Here is a 17,297-nt window from a genome sequence, read left to right as displayed (position 1 = left end):
AAAAATATAAAACACAAGACTTAAAAGGCCCATTCGGGGGCCGAAATTTCAAAATGACCACTGAAACCACCGAAACTTGGCACGGACGGCCTTTTCAAGCCTAAATAGACTTGTAGGAATAAACGGGATCTCTATTGGATCTCCGGTTAGAAAATTAGAAGGAAAATTGTAATACACAAGACTTAAAAGGCTCGTTTAGGAGCCGAAATTGCGAAATGACAACCGAAACCACCAAAACTTGGCACGGACAGCTTGTTCAAGCCTAAATAGACTTGTATGAGCAAACTTGTATGAGCAAACAGCATTCGATTGGACTTCCCGTTACAAAATTAAAATCAAAGTTGTGAAGTTCATATTGAGGTTTTTTTTTTTTTTTTTTTTTTTTTGTCAATCTAATATTGTTTTTTCTTTTTTCATGTGATAGATTGGCAATGGTGGAAAATAGTTTGGGCTGCATCAGAAGATTTGATTTTGTGTTTTTGGAAATATTTTCACATAGGATTTTGGTAAATGATTTATGGATTAAATGTTTAGCATCAAAATATTTGGTGTTGTGTTTTTGCAAATATTTTGACATAGGATTTTAGAAAATGACTTGTTAGTTAAAAGTTTAGCATCAAAATATTTGGTTGTGTTTTTAAAAATATTTTGACATATGATTTGGTAATGTATTTATGGGTTTGATGTTAATAGTTTGTAAATACTTTGGAATACATGTTTTAGATTGTCAGAGAATTGTAACTATGTTTATTGGGATTTTTCATAGCTATTAATTTTTAATTATTATGAATGTCTTGCACAGGTGTATTATTATTTACATTACATTTGTGTATATATTGTGCACAGGAAAACAGGTGTTTTAGATTATTTTGAACAGGAAAATTATTGAAATCAAAATTTGTGTAGTGAATTTTTAGTAATAGGTGGTATTTTGGTCACTGTTAATATATTTGACGACAACATATTGTTTTTGTCGCTAAAAGTTAGTGGTTATTTCAAGAACTTTTAGCAACCAAAACTTACTCGTCGCTAAAAACGTGATTTTTAGTGACCAAATTAATTTTGTCGTTAAATAGTACTTTTGGCGACGCATTTATTTGTCGCTAAAAATACATAGCCTATCCAAATTTTAACCTTTTAGCGACAAACTATAATTTTATAGCGACAAAATATATGATTTTTGGCGACAAATTTTGCTTGTCGCTAAATGTTTACATACGATGACAATTTCTGATTTCGTCGCCAATACTTTTAGTGACAGGTCTTTGGCGACCAATTGTATACTTGTCGTCGATTCTTTTGGTGACGAAATTTGTAGTTTTGGCGACCAATTTTTAAGTCGCCAAATGTGTTTTTTGTTGTAGTGGCAGCTTGCCAAGTCGTACAACCAGCACGTGCAGTTGCGCCGTTATACACCTGGAGAATTGGTCCTTAAGAAAGTGCTTACTGCTACTAAGAATCCGACAGACGGTAAATTGGGCCCCAACTAGGATCGTCCTTACCAAATTGATTCAATTGCCGAAACGGGGGGTGTATCGGCTTTCAGAAGTTTACCACGCTCCTGGAATTCAACCCACTTGTGTAAATTTTATCATTAAGCCAACTTGTACAACATGCCAGTTCATTTTTTATTTTTGCTGCTATGCTAACATGTACGCATCTACATATTCCGCAATGCAATATGCCTTTTTTATCACCGTCTCATCAAAAATGGTTAAATGATAAATAAGACTCCGGATTCAGAGCGCCCTTCGTGCATGTTCGCGTTTGGGCCGAATAAACCTTCGAATTCGAAGCGCCCTTCGTGGATATCACGATTGGCCACAAGACTCTGTATTCGGAGCATCCTTCGTACATGTTCACATTTGGGCTGAATAAACCTCCGAGTTTGAAGCGCCCTTCATAGATATCATGATTGGCCACAAGACTCCGAATTCAGAGCGCCTTTCGTGCATGTTCATGTTCGGGCCGAATAAGCCTCCGAATTTGAAGCACCTTTCGTGGATATCACAATTGGCCACAAGACTTTGGATTCGGACTGCCCTTCATGCATGTTCACGTTTAGCCCGAATAAGACCCAGAATTCAGAGCGCCTATCATGGATATCACGATTGGTCACAAGACTCCGGATTCGGAGCGCTTTTCGTGCATGTTCACGTTTGGACCAAATAAGCCTCCAAAATTCAGAGCGCTCTTCGTGCATGTTCATAGCTAAAGGGGTTATTCAAATAAATACATTGCCTAAACAAAACAGTCAATTTACGAGAGCTAATAAACACACGGTTCAAAAGATACAAGCTAAGGACAATAGAATAGCATTGGAACACAAAAATGCACTAATTGATAAGACGCAAGAACAATGAATATTTATTTCAATTAATGTGATTTCCTCCTACCAATACATGAGTCCTACTAGAATGTAAAGTACAATATTTAGGCTTTCTCCGGTTCGGCGCCTTCCTCTTCGTCGTCCGTCTTCTCAACATCAAAGGCCTCAAAGGGAATCTTGTACTCTTTGTATAATGGAGACACTGAGTTGAAGCCTGCGACTCGTAAAGCCGTAACCCATCCGTGCTTGAAGCTGTGATTTTCGCATCGACAAACGTCTTCTGCCAATCTTTCCTTAGTTTTTTCAATGCCAATTTTTCGGCCGTCAAAAAAGCCTTCTTCATAGGTTCGAGTTCTTATAGCCTTTTTGGCGAACATGTTCACTGTTTCCCTATCGGCCATAGCATGATCCAGCAAGCGTTGGTTGACTCTGTCTGTGACAACCGTGTTTGTAGCACACGCCGACTATGTCTCAACTGCCCTGGCCTTTTTTAGCTCACTCTCTGTTTTTCCCGTGTGGCGCTCCAAATCTCGAATGCGCCCGTCCTTCTGCTCGAGCTCTCTTGTCGCCACGCGCAAGCGCATGCTGACTTCATACGCACTGTAAAGTCCTCGGATCGCCCCATGTATACCTTCCCTGAAAACCTCGTAATCACCCCAGCCGACAAGCCACTGTTGCATCTCTGACCGGAATATTTGCCGCGTGAATTCCACCGCCACATTAGGATCACGGACTATTGAGTCCGTTTCGGTCATTGGTTTGTTCCCAATAAAGACCGAAATGCTCAGCGGGCGCAGCGGTCTACTCTGCTCACTTCGAGCAGCGGCATGCCCACTCGCGGTCTTTGAACCCCCTCGTTGCTGCGCCTCATTTCTGGGGGACTTCGCTACTTCACCTCTTCCGAGGGACCTACTCCGACGTCTGGGCGACCGACGTCTCTCCCTCCCCTCTGTTGTCCTGTTTTCTGTTCTCTGAGTTTCGTCCCCAATAGCGTGATGTATTTCAGCGTCCAGCTCCGCTAAGTTCCTTCCTTCTCATTTACTGTTGAAAAATAATCTCTGAGACATCTATGGCCTTATTCACGACCACCGTCAACACTCAAGTTTTTGCTCGTTCTCAAATTATCAACTACCCATTTCGTCGTTCGTACCAAATCTATTCCACGACGCCTGGGACCTCTTAAATACTAGGTACCTCGTTTATTAATTACGGATGCACCATTTCCGATGCGCCCCATAGCTAACCTCGCGTATGTAGTCGGCTCTGGAACGACATGTTTAAATGGGGCAAGGGCAGATATATGAATCTATTCGGCAACTTATGTTATAGCCGGATCACAATGCACTACCCCACTTGGCCAAACGAACTTAGCATTAAGCCATATGTTTTATTTGGCTCTGGAATGACATGTCCAATTGGTGCAAGGACAGATATATGAATATATTCGGCAGATTATGTTATAGCCGAATCACGATACACTACCCCACTTGACCAAATGAGCTTAGCATTGAGCCATATGTTTTATTCGGCTCTAGAACAACATGTCCAAATAGGGCAAGGGCAGATATGAATATATTCGGTAGATTATGTTATAGCTGAATCACGATACATTGGCCCACTTGGCCAAACGAGCATAGTATTGAGCCATATGTTTTATTTGGCTCTAGAACAACATGTCCAAATGGGGCAAGGGCAGATATATGAATATATTCGGCAGATTATGTTATAGTTGAATCACGATACACTGCCCCACTTGGCCAGATGTTGCAAGGGTAGATTTAATGCCGAATTACGCTACATTGTCCTACTTAGCCGTTGATTTAAATTAGCAAATACAAAACAGAGACAAAAAGACGATTTTCATTAATAAACTGAATACAAACAACCGTCACTTTATACATGAAAACTGCCCAACGAATGACTTCTAAACCAAATGAGCAAAAACCTACAAAAACTACATACAAAAGATACCTAACATGAAGCAAAATTACACTAACACAATTTATTCTTCATGGTCAGACTCCAACGTATCAACCTCTAGCTGCTCATATGGAATCAGCTACTCCAATGTCACATTAGCGGTCGCCAGGGCTTTAAGCCAGCCGTGTTTGAAGCCCCGGTTCTCAAAATTCAATACCTCCTCTACATACTTTTCCATGGCCGTGTTCTCTTCGGCATCGAACGCCTTGGAAATTTCTGAGTCAGCGATTTCTTTCGCCTTCTTCGATTCTTCCAAATCGGCCTCTAGGTTTGCGATCACCTCTTTGGCCAACTTGAGCGCATCAGCACTCATATTTGCCCTTTCTTTGACCGCCACCCGGAGTAGATCGGCGCATCTGGCCTTTTCTTTTTCAGCGTTGGCCCTCACTCGCTCATCTTTCGTCTTTCTAGCCTCAGACTAGGCTTTAAGAGACGTCATCGCTAATTCGGCTAATGCCTCTTTAGCTTTCCCCTTTTCGATTTCAATCTCGGCTTTAAGTACGCCGATTGCTCGACGGGCATCATAGTGACGGCAGGCGATTTCTGCGATTCTGCCCGCCGCTTGAAACAAAACATGGGCAAGTTAGTCGGCATATAAAAGAAACGAAGTATGAAGTTTGCCAATTACATACCAATACCGCCGACTGAGCAGCTAATGCTATTGAAACCACATCTGGTTTTGTACAAAACGCAGCGTTGTCCATCGGCGAAGAAATCGACGAAGCCACGCTTAGGGCCACAATAGGGTCTTTCATAGCCGATGCATCGGTAGAAATCGGAACATTCTTCATTCTAGATTGGTTGATAAACGGCACCGCCAAGTCTTAGGACTCTTCTATTCAAGGTCGTTTATCGGTTAACTCTTCAGAAAAGTCAGCCTTTATCTCGGTGGGGCGTTTCTCCCCCTTTGTTTGGCAACTAAATCGCCTGATTGTTGTTCAATGACCGAGTCGGCCACAACAGTTTCTTGCTCAATTTCCTCAATAGGAACAGACGGTGGGGGGTACTGATCTAGCGGTTTCGGCCCTCCTTCGGGCTGCCATCTTTTCGGCATTTTTTTTTCTAACCATCTGTGGGAGCGATTCTCCAGCTATGTTTTCAGGGTCTGTGCCAAGTAGGTCTCCTAAATCGGTGAAAATGTTGTCTTTTAAAGAAGATATGTCAATTCGGCTTGAGCTGGATGGGAGGTCGAAGCCGACTTCTTCAAAAGCCAAATTAAGAGCTGCATTAACTTCCTTTCCCAAGCGATCCTCAGACCCATTTGAGTTTAACTGCCTCCACTGCTCAGCGACCTGATCGACGACTTCACCACTTGGGTCTGAATCTGAACCTTTAAGGTCGACGTCCCTAAGGGTCTTGGAGCTTGGGAAGATGAGTGCCATAAGATGCTGTTCACCCCTTGGAATTGGGATATGATCTGCAGCCGAAAAAGTCGAATACATTGGGTCATATTGCAATAACACGTAGGCGGCCCGCCCTTGCTTTTGAAGGTTTGGACGGCCAAAGAATTTGAGTGCGGTTTTGACTTGCTCGAGCACAGTGTCGTTGGTCGAAGTGAGTGCTTTCTTCAGATTGTTACCTGCACAAACGAAAAGATAAGTACATGGAATCGAAGCCGAGTAAACATATAAGAAATGCCCAAACGAAAGAGAAATGGGTCTGTACGACCACCTGGTTGGTTTTTTTGTCTAGGCACAAGGTCCAGGCGATCTTCACCTTCGCCAAACTCCTAATTGCCTTGGACAACGACCATAGCGTCGTCAACACGCTTACCAAAGCTGGCAAGCATAGTCACTAAATGGTGATCAGTGTCCTTGGCCCTGAGAAAGTAGCGTCCCCGCCGACTGGAAGATTTCGCCAAGGCATAACAGTGTCGAATAGCAGGGATTCCAAGATTAATCCTAAGTCGGCGATTTAATTTTATTATGCCCATTATAATTCGGCAAAAATTTACTTTTGGCTGTGAAGGGAGTAGACCTCAATAGCAAAGAATGGCCCTAAAAAATGGATGAAGGGGGAAACGAATTCCGCCCTCAGCAATTGACAGGAAGGAAAAGATGATCGTACTTGCATCAGTTCTCTCTCTGTCAACTACACTGTCCGCCACGAGTGACAGATGGACGTCATATGGAATTGAGAAATAACGACGAAAAGCGGAAACACGATCCGCAGAAAGGAGAGCTTTCAAATGTTTCACCATTCAAATCGGAATAGAAAATATGTTAACTAAAAACGAACAAGAAAATGGGAGCTGGAATGAAGAAGAAATACAAAGAGGAGAAGAATTTACAGGTCAGAGAGAGAAGGATAGTGGGGAGCGGACAGAAATCGCAGAGGTTGTGAAGAAGGAATGATACTGTGAGACAACTAGAAAGCCTTGCATATTCAAAAAATATTCGAAGGGATAGCACGGTTTCATATCACATTAAATGAGCAACGCGTACGAAGGGGTGGGAAGTTATAATGATTTCTAAATCATGTTCATTCTGATGCTTCAGTATTGGAAGAAGTGCAAGCGCTGTATTTTTGACTTTCACACGCAAAACCAAACATGACGACTAATTGGTATTAGTTGGACGTTTGGAGGGCAATTGTGGAGGCTGAATAAAATCAATGAGAAAGAGGCCAAGGCATCTGGTTGAGACATCAGGCCGAAGGAAATTCGGCCCCGACTAGGGGCTTATGAAGCCGAATATACGAATCGGCCATATAAGGAGCCGAATAGGAGACAATACTCAATTGGAGGGCCGACTAAATAATTGTGCAAAGAGTCGGCCCGACCCTTGGGCCCAGACGTAATATAAAAATGGAAGAATGTCAGCCAAAGAAAGGTATATAAAAAAAAAACAAGACAACTTGAGATAGAAATAAATTTAAGAAGATACTGACTTGTCCGTCAGAGTGCTAATTCCGGCACCCCCGACTGGAATGTTAACCCTTTTTCAGGTAGTAATCAAAGGATTAAGAGCATCTAACTAGATCCAAGAGTATTTCCAAATCACTTTACCACAATTTATATTTACAAATATTAAGAGAAGGGATACTTACAAGCCGGTCCTATTAACCAAACTTATTTACCTACAAGATCTAGTTGATAATTTATAATTGTAAATTTATTTATTAATATTTACCATCCGTAGTTATATTAGTCACTCACTTACAAGAATACACTATCTTCTTCCACATACACAAGGAACAACATACACAAAGAGCAAGAGAGATTAATAAATTTATCACTAGAAAATAAATCTGAATCTGAAAAATAGAAGGCAGTAGTGATATAGTGATTGTGTACATCGGTGACGATGTAGTGTAGATATACGACCGTAAAATGTAGATCAGCAACGGTAGAATGCAGATCTATGACGATAGTGAAGATAATTAGTGAACAATGATGACATTCGAATAACGACGGTGGTGGCAGTGGGTAGACAATGACGATAACGGTGCTAGTGGATAGACGGGAGCGACGGCAGTGGTAGACAAAAGTGGTGTGAAACTTTGGAAAAATGACAGAGAGAATGGTGGTATAAACTTTTGGATGATGACGATGGTGGCAGTGATGGCTAGATGTTGACGGCGGGGATAGTGGTGGTGGGTGGACGGCAACGGTTGTGATAGACAATGATGGTATGAAATTTTTGGAAAAATAATAAAAAGAGAAAGAAGATGAAAGAACATAATAAGCATAGATATTAGAGAACTTATTAATGTATAAGTCTACTTAATAAAACTATTTGACATCAGCTCAATACCAACAACTATTTTTTTTTTTATAGATAGGAATACCAGCGACTCTTTGTTCTATTCAATAAAAAGACTTATGACAAAGAAGGAATATAATTTAAAAATAAATAAATAAAATAAAATAAAATAAAATAAGCAACCAAAATATAACCTCAAACAATTTGTTTGGATTGTAGTGTGAGAAAAAGCAAAGCACGTGAGAGATATGAGTAAGATTTATTTATTTGTTTATTTTGTACTTTAAAGAACAATTTCAGTATTATTAATATTTTCTAACTAATCAACTTGTTTATTACCAAATCCCTTAACTTTTAATAAGAAATGAAATGTGCAAAATACAAGATTTCAAATTCTCACAATTTTTCAACATTTATCACATAATTTATAAATCAAAAAAGTACTTTCTCATTGTTATGTATTATTTCACACCAAATCATCGCATATAGACAAGATGTAATAAGGAAGAAATGATCGATCCTCAATTAACCCCCCAACCTCTTAATTGAGCATAATTGAACTAGTCCAATTAATTTAAGGATCTTATTAATCTAGCAGAGAATAAAGATAAAGAAAAAACACTTTTGATTGAATTCAATACAATTTTTTATGGGAATTTATACACTTTTCAACATTTTAACCTATTTTCAATTCGCTTTTCTATTGTTTTAACTTATTTTCAATACACTTTTTACTTTACTTTAATCCCAATATTAAACAATACCCTAATGGCATGTTTTAGTAGTAGGATTACATAGAATTAGGATTGTTAGTCTATGAATTCATAATCTCATATTTGATTACAAATTTTATTAATCAGATTACATATATGACGAATATTCAATATGACGAAATTAGTAAATTTCTAATATTGAGAGGGCTAAGGACTATAATTTCAAGTGTGAAACAAAAATAAATAAATAAATAAAATAAATACATAGTAAATGGTTATTTGACTAATTTAATTAAATAACTAATCCTATACTAATTCATGAGATTATTAATTTTTTGACTGTTGATCTTATTAATCAAACAGGGCCTAACAACACTCTTTATCATTTGCCTTAATTTAAGGGCCATTTTGGAAGTGATGTTTTAATAATTTTTTGACTTATTAACTACAATATAAAATAAATATAATTAATATATTTAGAAATAATCTCTTAAATTTTTTTAAAAAATATACAAAACTTGAAATGCATATAAAGTTTTAAATTTTTTTGTGTACTCTCCATTTAGCATCCCACCAACTAGAGTATCCCTCCTTGTTTTATATATAGTTTATATCGAGAATTCCTTGTTTTATAGAGGGGCGGACCTATAGTGGGACTGGGGCCATGGCCACCACCGGTTTTGGAAAATTACAATACTACCTCTATATTTATAGATATTTGTAAAATATATCATTGGATTGCCTCTTAATTTTTAAAAAATTATTTTATTTATTCTATATTTCATTAATTTTTCGTAATGTATAATGAATTGATTTCTAACTATGCTACTTAGCATCAATAAGATTTATATAATTTATTTATACAACATATGTATGTTACTTCTTTTATTTTTATTTACTAAATATTGTCAACTAATAAAATAGCCTCATTAATATTTCATGAATTTATAAAATAATATAAATAAATAAATGAAAAATCTTTTTTTTTAACACAACCACCTTGGTCCCGGCACAATATTTCTGGTTCCGCCATTGGTTATATATAGTTTATAACTTAGATATACACATACACACCATTCTCATATTTGTCAACGGTGAGCAGTGAGAGAGAGAGAGAGAGCTAACGCTAAGCAAAGCTAGCTAGCCTTTTACAAAAAATGGCCGAAACACCAATTATCAGATTTGGAATCTTAGGCTGTGCCGACATAGCTCGCAAGCTCTCCAGAGCCATCTATCTCTCCCCTAACGCCACTCTCTCCGCCATCGGCAGCCGCTCCATTGACAAGGCGGCGAAATTCGCCGCCGCCAACAACTTCCCTCCCTCCGCCAGGATCTACGGAACCTATGATGCCGTCCTCAATGACCCCGACGTTGATGCCGTCTATGTGCCGCTCCCCACCAGCCTCCACCGGCGGTGGGCGGTGATGGCGGCGGAGAAGGGGAAGCACGTGTTGTTGGAGAAGCCGGTGGCGTTGAAGGTGGCGGAGTTGGATGAGATTCTGGAGGCGTGTCGGTTGAATGGTGTGCAGTTCATGGATGCTACCATGTGGATGCACCACCCTCGCACGGCAGCGATGAGGGAGTTTCTGTCTGATGTGGAGCGTTTCGGCCAACTCAAAACGGTACGTATGAATTATTCTATGTTTCGACAATTTTATATTAATAGTGTGTTTAATCAATAATTTCTAATATTTTTTGGGACGTTAAGGTAAATATGATTGAGTTAAATGAATATGTATCCTTAAAAAAAATAAAATAATGAACAAATTATAAAATATTATTGCATGGATAATTTCTGGTATGCATATCTGCGTTTTGGGGTAATTATTCAGTATTTTCGGAGTATGGACACGTGATGTTCTATAAGATTTTGATTGGTAGAGAGGGGTAGAGACTCACAATTTATGTTGGAGGTGGGGAGCAATATGGGAGTAAGTAATTAGTGATTGGCTTGGAATGTGGCCACGTGATGTTTCGGGATTATTGAATAATTTTCCATGTATATCGGCGTTTTGTTGGAAATTTATTAGCGTAAATAATGGTTTTGATTATTCAGTATTTCCAAAGTATAGACACGTGGTGCTCCATAAGGTTTTGATTGGTAGAGAGGGGTAGAGGAACCCACGATTTATGTTGGGAATGGATGAACAACCTGAGACTAACCCGTTTGGGGACTTACTTTTTTAGCCAATTAGCCAAAAAGTTACTAAATTAGTCAAAAAGCCAACAACTCATACCAAAAAGTTAACGATTCTCTTTTCTCTCTACTTTTTGCACATCTTTTCGTAATTAGCTAAAAAGTCATCCCAAACATACAAGTTTTTTTTACCTACCTTTTTAGCCAAATAACTAAAAAAGTTACTAAATTAATTTGTTCCCAAATGAGACCAAGATTGATTTAAAATATGACCACGTGATATTCCAAAATTATTGAATAATTTCCTTTGAGTTTTATTCTCGTAACTGGTACAGGAGGTAATTGTTACTGTCACTCTATTATGGCATTTTGTTATTTTGTTTTTCAAAACATTAAAGCTATGGTATTTTTTTTTCTCTGTTTTAAAATCATATTTTGTTTTATTTTTTTTATGTGTTAACATTATATTAGTTTACTGAGTTTTATGCTTATATTTATTGGTTATACAGTATTAACCCATGATATGGTACTATGATTATGATGGTCAATTTTAAATTTGAAATTGAGAGAAGTTCAAGCTAAATAATAAAAAAAATATAATAATTATTTTCAAAATCAAGACTTACATAGTAATACATATATGAATTTTGCTCTTATAAAATGTATTCACTTGAATCTTTCTCAATCATTGATAGTAAAGATTTATATTTGATTTCATGGATGAGGATCTATGTCCTATATGTTCTCCCTCATACATCTATTGTCTAGATGTATCACTCTTAAAATCTAAATTAGAAGGCACACATGGATTTTTATTTAGTATTTATTTGCAATCAAATGTTTTTTCACAAAATCATATGGGCTGAAATTGTTAAAGAACATTTGAATATTTATTTATTTTGTGTGTTTATTTCATATTTACAATTGTATGAATCAAATAGAGGCTAATTAGGTTGAACCAAGATTTGTCCAACATTTAAAATAAATAAATAAAAGAGAGAGAGAGTCCTATGTCAGGGTCGGCTTAACACTGAAGTCACATTGAGGCCTAAAGAGAAAAACAAAATTTTATATTGTAATTTATTATGTAACATTTATTTTCTATTTGAGTTTACAACTAAAATTTTGAAAATTATTTAATAATTTTACAAGAGTTATAAAATGAAAAGTAATCAAATAAATAAAATTTAAAGATTCAAAGTGAAGGTTATGCTGAAAAAAAGGAAGGTGAACGTTAAATCTGTAAAGCCTACTAAAAAAATGGTAGTGACTGTTTTGGAAAAACATATACCAAATGAGTGGAGGTCTTTTTCAAATTTTAGAAAACTTGTATTGTGCTCCTAGGTGGGGTCTTTTTTCTTTTTTATTTAGTTCTTTTTTCAAATTTGTATAACATTATCCTCATGTGGGTGGTGTCTTTTTTGTTTTTTTATTTGTTATATTTGGTTGTAAGGAGGTTTTTTACAAATTTTAGAAATTGTATTATACTCATGGTGGGTGGGATCTTTTTACTTTAAGACTTGTAGTAGTATACTGATGAATTGGATATTTTAATTTTATTTGTTATTTGGTTATTTGCAAGTCCTATTCAATTTTAAAACTTGTAGTATCCTCCCGAGTAAGGTGTTTTTTTTTTTTTTTTTAATTTTTTATTTGTTATTTGGGGGCCTTTTTAAAATTCTCAAAGGGATTTCCAAACAAAAATAGTTGTATTATAACTTTAGATTATATTTAAAAATTTTGGAATTTTTTAAAAATATTTTTTTTTATTTTTTATTTTTAAATGGGAGGCCTAACCCTGAAGCCATTAAGTGCCCGTTTGGCACATCACATTTGGGCTAAAATAGTCACGAAAAGACAAAATAAGTTAAAAAATTAATAAGACAAAATGTCACATCCAAAACATAATTATTTTATTTTTTCTCTCATAAAAGTCAAAAAAATCAAAAAACCCATCTCAAACTAGATTTTTTAACCCTATGCTAAAATAGCCAAAAAGTTAAAAAATCAAAAAACCAACTCATATCCCAAATGAACCCTAATTCAGTTACATTACTCTTAAGCCGCCCTTGTTAACTAAATCAGTGAATCTACAAATACAGAAAAAATATTAAAAATTGATTTATAATATTAAACGAAAGGTTAAGATTCATTCATGGGGTGGACACACAAAAAAATTTAAATCAAGACCACAAATTTGTATTTTTTGACCAATTTTTAAATTTATTTTTTGAATCTAGTGACTTTTCTTAACGGGGTGTAGGATTCCATCATACTAAACTCGTATGCTGTGTTTGGTTGGGGTTTTTAGGGTGGAATTTGGAAAAGTAATGAGAAATGTAATCCTATTTATGTTTGGTTATAATAAAAAATATATGGGAAAAGAAAGGGGGTGAGAAATAAATAAAGAAATATGAGACCTTTTAGGGCATCAATTCTATTTTATAACCAACACAACCAAACATAGTTGGGATTTGAAATTCTATTAATTCTTTCTCCTTTTCCTTTCATTTCCATTTCCCTTTCCATTTCCCTTCCCAAATCCCCCAACCAAACACAGCGGTAAAGTATTCCAATCTTAACGTGGTGTAGGATTCCCTCATACTAAACTCATAAAGTATTCCAATCCAAGTTCATTTAAAATTATTTATTGGGTGATACAATAGGACTTTGATCTTTTCCATTGTAGGTTTGTAATGGAAAATTTCAATCCATAGCATTTGAGAAATGTATTTGTGGCCAATTCTATTTCATAATTCATAAAACAAAATATTATATAGGACTTATAGAGACTCTATATATCCCTAAAATATTTTATTTGAACTCCAACTATGTGATTTCCATGTGACCTATTATATTTTTTGTTGTATAATCTTGCTATGATTATTGAAATCACACAGAAACTAAAATATAAAATATACACAAATAAATAAGATGTTACGAAATTTGTAGATAACCTTGTTTGGTTTTGTTTATAAAATTTATTTTTGAATTTTTTTATTTTGTTATTTTTTAATGATTTTTAAAAATATTTTAGTTTATTTTTTTTAACTTTTTAAATATACTTTAAAAACGTAAAATATTTATGAATAAATGTAAAAGTTTCACAAAAGACAAGAACATACAAAAAATCTCAAAAAAAAAAAAAAAAAAAATTCAAAAATGATTCTTCCGTAACTTTCATACACAAGTCTCAAATGATACTATAATGGTATTTTTGTAATGAAATATTAATGGCACTTTAATTTAAAATAAAATATTAAGTATCAAACACAATCATGTGATTCTATATACAAATCTTATATATATGTATATTTTTTTATTTATATAATTCATATGAGTTTAAATATTGAATGTTACACGAATCCAGATTTTAGATTTTCGTTATGGAAATCGACGTATATAACTCCACTTTTTAGAGTTATTGATGTTTAAAAGAGATTATTAACGGATAATTAGAGAAATTTATTTGGGATAATTTATAAAAGTTAAAAAATTAAAAAGTTATTAAAAAAGTTAGGCACCGTTTGGAAAGAGCTAAAGTAGGTTTTTTTTTAGCTATTTTAGCCACAAAAGATAAAATAGACTATTTTAGTCACAAAAAACAAAATATCACATTCAACTCATAATCATTACACTCTTCCCAACAAAAAAAATTAAAAAAGTCAAAAGACCCTTCTCAAACTAAGCTTTTTAGCCCAGGTTAAAATAGTAAAAAAACCAACCCACTTTCCCAGCCAACCCTTAAAAAGTCTATATTATTTGGAAAAAACTTATGGGGAAAGCCTAAAATTCAACTACATAAAAGTCAAAAGGTTAAAAGTCAACAAGTTAACGGGGGTAGAATGATCAAGTTAACAAGGATAATAAAATATTGTAATAAAATCTTTTCGTTAAACAAAAAGATGTGTAATAAAATATTGTAATAAAATTAAAATGACCATTTTACCTTTGTTAACTTATTGACTTTTAACCTTTTGACTTTTGTGTAGTTGAATTCAAAAAACAAAATTATTTAGGCTTTCCCCCACAAGCTTCTCCCAAATAGTGTGGACTTTTTGATTTTTTTTGGAACTTTTTGATTTTTGTAGGTTATGCCAAACCAAATTCTATAATTCAAACCATTCATTTTGTCGGATATTTCGTGTATTTTATTCACACAAAAAATTAAATCGATTTGATAATCCTAACTTGTTTAATGACCCATTTTTTTCACTAAAAAATCGACGATAATTATATTTTTTTAAATAAATCATACTTTTATTTATTTATTTATAATAAACCCAATAAATTTTAAAAAAATTATAATTATTGAATTGATTTACTCTTTTTAAATAAAATACTTAAACTGTCTAATAAAATAAATAATTCATACCATCAACACCATATCATAACAATCCCAAACACCACCCTCCAGTCCAGGTTTTGGACCAGACCAGAGGGGATCCTCTTCACCTTACTCATATCTCATTCCACAGATCCACAGCAACTTCTCATACATAGGCGGCCCCGATTTCCTCACCAACAACATCCGCGTGAACCCAGACCTCGACTCCCTCGGCGCGCTGGGCGACATCGGCTGGTACTGCATCCGAGCCATCCTCTGGGCCGCCAACTTCCAGCTCCCGAAAACCGCCGTAGCTTTGCGGCAGCCAGTCCTGAACGAAGCCGGCGTGATCCTCTCGTGCGGCTCCTCCCTCTACTGGGAAGATGGCAAAATCGCAACCTTCCATTGCTCTTTCCTCACCAACTTGTCAACGGACCTAACTGCCCTCGGAACCAAGTCCAATTTACGAGTCCACGACTTTGCCATTCCTTTTGAAGAGAACGTGGCGTCGTTTCATGTCACTTCGCAGTTTGGTTCGCCGATGGTGAGCGAGCGGAGTGTTGAGTGTGAGGTCCCTCAGGAGGCTTTGATGGTGAGAGAGTTTGCCAATTTGGTTGCGGCCATTATGAGAAAGGGTTCGAAGCCGGAGGAGAGGTGGATGGCGATTAGTAGGAAGACTCAGCTGGTTTTGGATGCTGTTACGGCTTCGATTGAGACAGGGTTTGAGCCGGTTGAGGTTGTGAGTCCGTTGGGAGAGTAACACTAGTCATCAACAACTTAAATATAGAAAAGGTAAACTATGCTTGTAGTTTCTTTATTTTACTGTTTGTGTTGTTTTGTTTGTTAGTAATTTGAATTGACTCGATTTGATCATAAATTTATGATTTTGTTTTAATTAGATTCGATTGATTACGATTTTTAATATATTTTTAATAAAAAATACGCACATCATATTTTTATGGATAAAATTATAAATTTCTCAATTTAATGAGTTAATTTCAATAAATGTAACATTTTTTTTTTGTTGTCAAAAATACTAATGGTATTATAAATTGAATCAAATTAACTTAAAATTTAAAATTAAGTGTCAAAATTAAGTCAATTAAAAATATAAAGATCAAATAATATCATAAGTAAAATGCTAGAACTAATGGTGTAATTTGCCCATATGAAAAAATGTGATAATGTAAGGTTTAAAGTCATACTTAGCCTTATTTGAAGATTAATTATTTTAATTAATTTTTTAATTTTTTATAAAAAAGTAAAAAATAATAGTAATTTGACAACTTAGGGTGAGTTTTTATTTTTTTTGCCTAAAACTACACTCCCCGAACGGGCCTAAATGTGAGTCCCGCTATAAAAGAGTTAATTTTGAATAACTCTTGTTTTTCTTGATACTGATCTGTCTCTGAGAATTCACCCCAGAAAAAAAAACAAAAGATCTGTCTCTGAGTTCTAGCGCTAGTGCTTTGAATTAACAGGGTGTCTATTGCATGGTAATTTGGGATGTAAATCAATTTTATTAAAGAGCAGCGCTATTCAAGTATAAAAATTAGATTTATTTTAAAAGTCTAATAATGTGACTGTTAGAATAGTAGAGAGATAGAGGAAATAATATGTATTGTATTAAATTAAATATATTGAATTAATCTTATACAATAGAAGGCCTGTATATATAGGCTGTGAAAAAGTATCCTATTAGAAATGTAACTATGAGAAAGAGTATCATATTTCTAAATATATCTAGGAAATTAATACTTAATATGTCTAGGAATACCACATATACGTTAATATCCCTTTCAAATTCAAGGAGGATAAACATCTTGAGTTTGGAGAGAGAAAATAAAACATAAAATAAAACTAAATAAAATAAAAGGCAAATAGATTGTAAAATCCAAATGGAACCGCAAAGGCGCTTGAGAGCGCAAGGACGTTTGAAATAGATCAGAGGCCGGTACTAATGCCAGGAGATAGTTTATAGTCGTGTCGGACCATTGTTGAAACTGGTTGAAACTAATGCCAAGACAATTTAAGGTCGTGTTGGACCAATATAGAAACTGGTTGGAACTAATGCCGAGAGACAATTTATGGTCGTGTTGGACCATTG

The 17,297-nt window shown here is 35.4% G+C and overlaps 1 protein-coding gene across 1 annotated transcript; it reads left to right on the top strand.

Moving 5' to 3' along the window:
• The first annotated feature begins 9,792 nt into the window (after positions 1-9,792).
• LOC114279857 (putative oxidoreductase At4g09670) lies at positions 9,793-16,100 on the top strand. The gene is made up of 2 exons (XM_028222150.2): positions 9,793-10,348; positions 15,342-16,100. Exons 1-2 carry the CDS (start codon positions 9,884-9,886, stop codon positions 15,948-15,950), a joined length of 1,074 nt encoding a protein of 357 aa, XP_028077951.2. The 5' UTR covers positions 9,793-9,883; the 3' UTR covers positions 15,951-16,100.
• The last annotated feature ends 1,197 nt before the right edge of the window (positions 16,101-17,297 follow it).

The sequence above is a fragment of the Camellia sinensis genome, chromosome 6 (genome assembly GCF_055761805.1).
Source record: "Camellia sinensis isolate YWXY chromosome 6, ASM5576180v1, whole genome shotgun sequence".
In the NCBI taxonomy this organism is placed as follows: domain Eukaryota; kingdom Viridiplantae; phylum Streptophyta; class Magnoliopsida; order Ericales; family Theaceae; genus Camellia; species Camellia sinensis.
Note: the sequence above shows the minus strand (reverse complement) of the source record. Positions and strands in the feature narration are given on the sequence as shown.

Coding starts and splice junctions, on each gene's coding strand:
- LOC114279857 (XM_028222150.2), top strand. CDS start 9,884: ATGGCCGAAACACCAATTATCAGATTTGGAATCTTAGGCTGTGCCGAC. Junction 10,349..15,341: donor GTTTCGGCCAACTCAAAACG/GTACGTATGAAT, acceptor CTCATTCCACAG/ATCCACAGCAACTTCTCATA.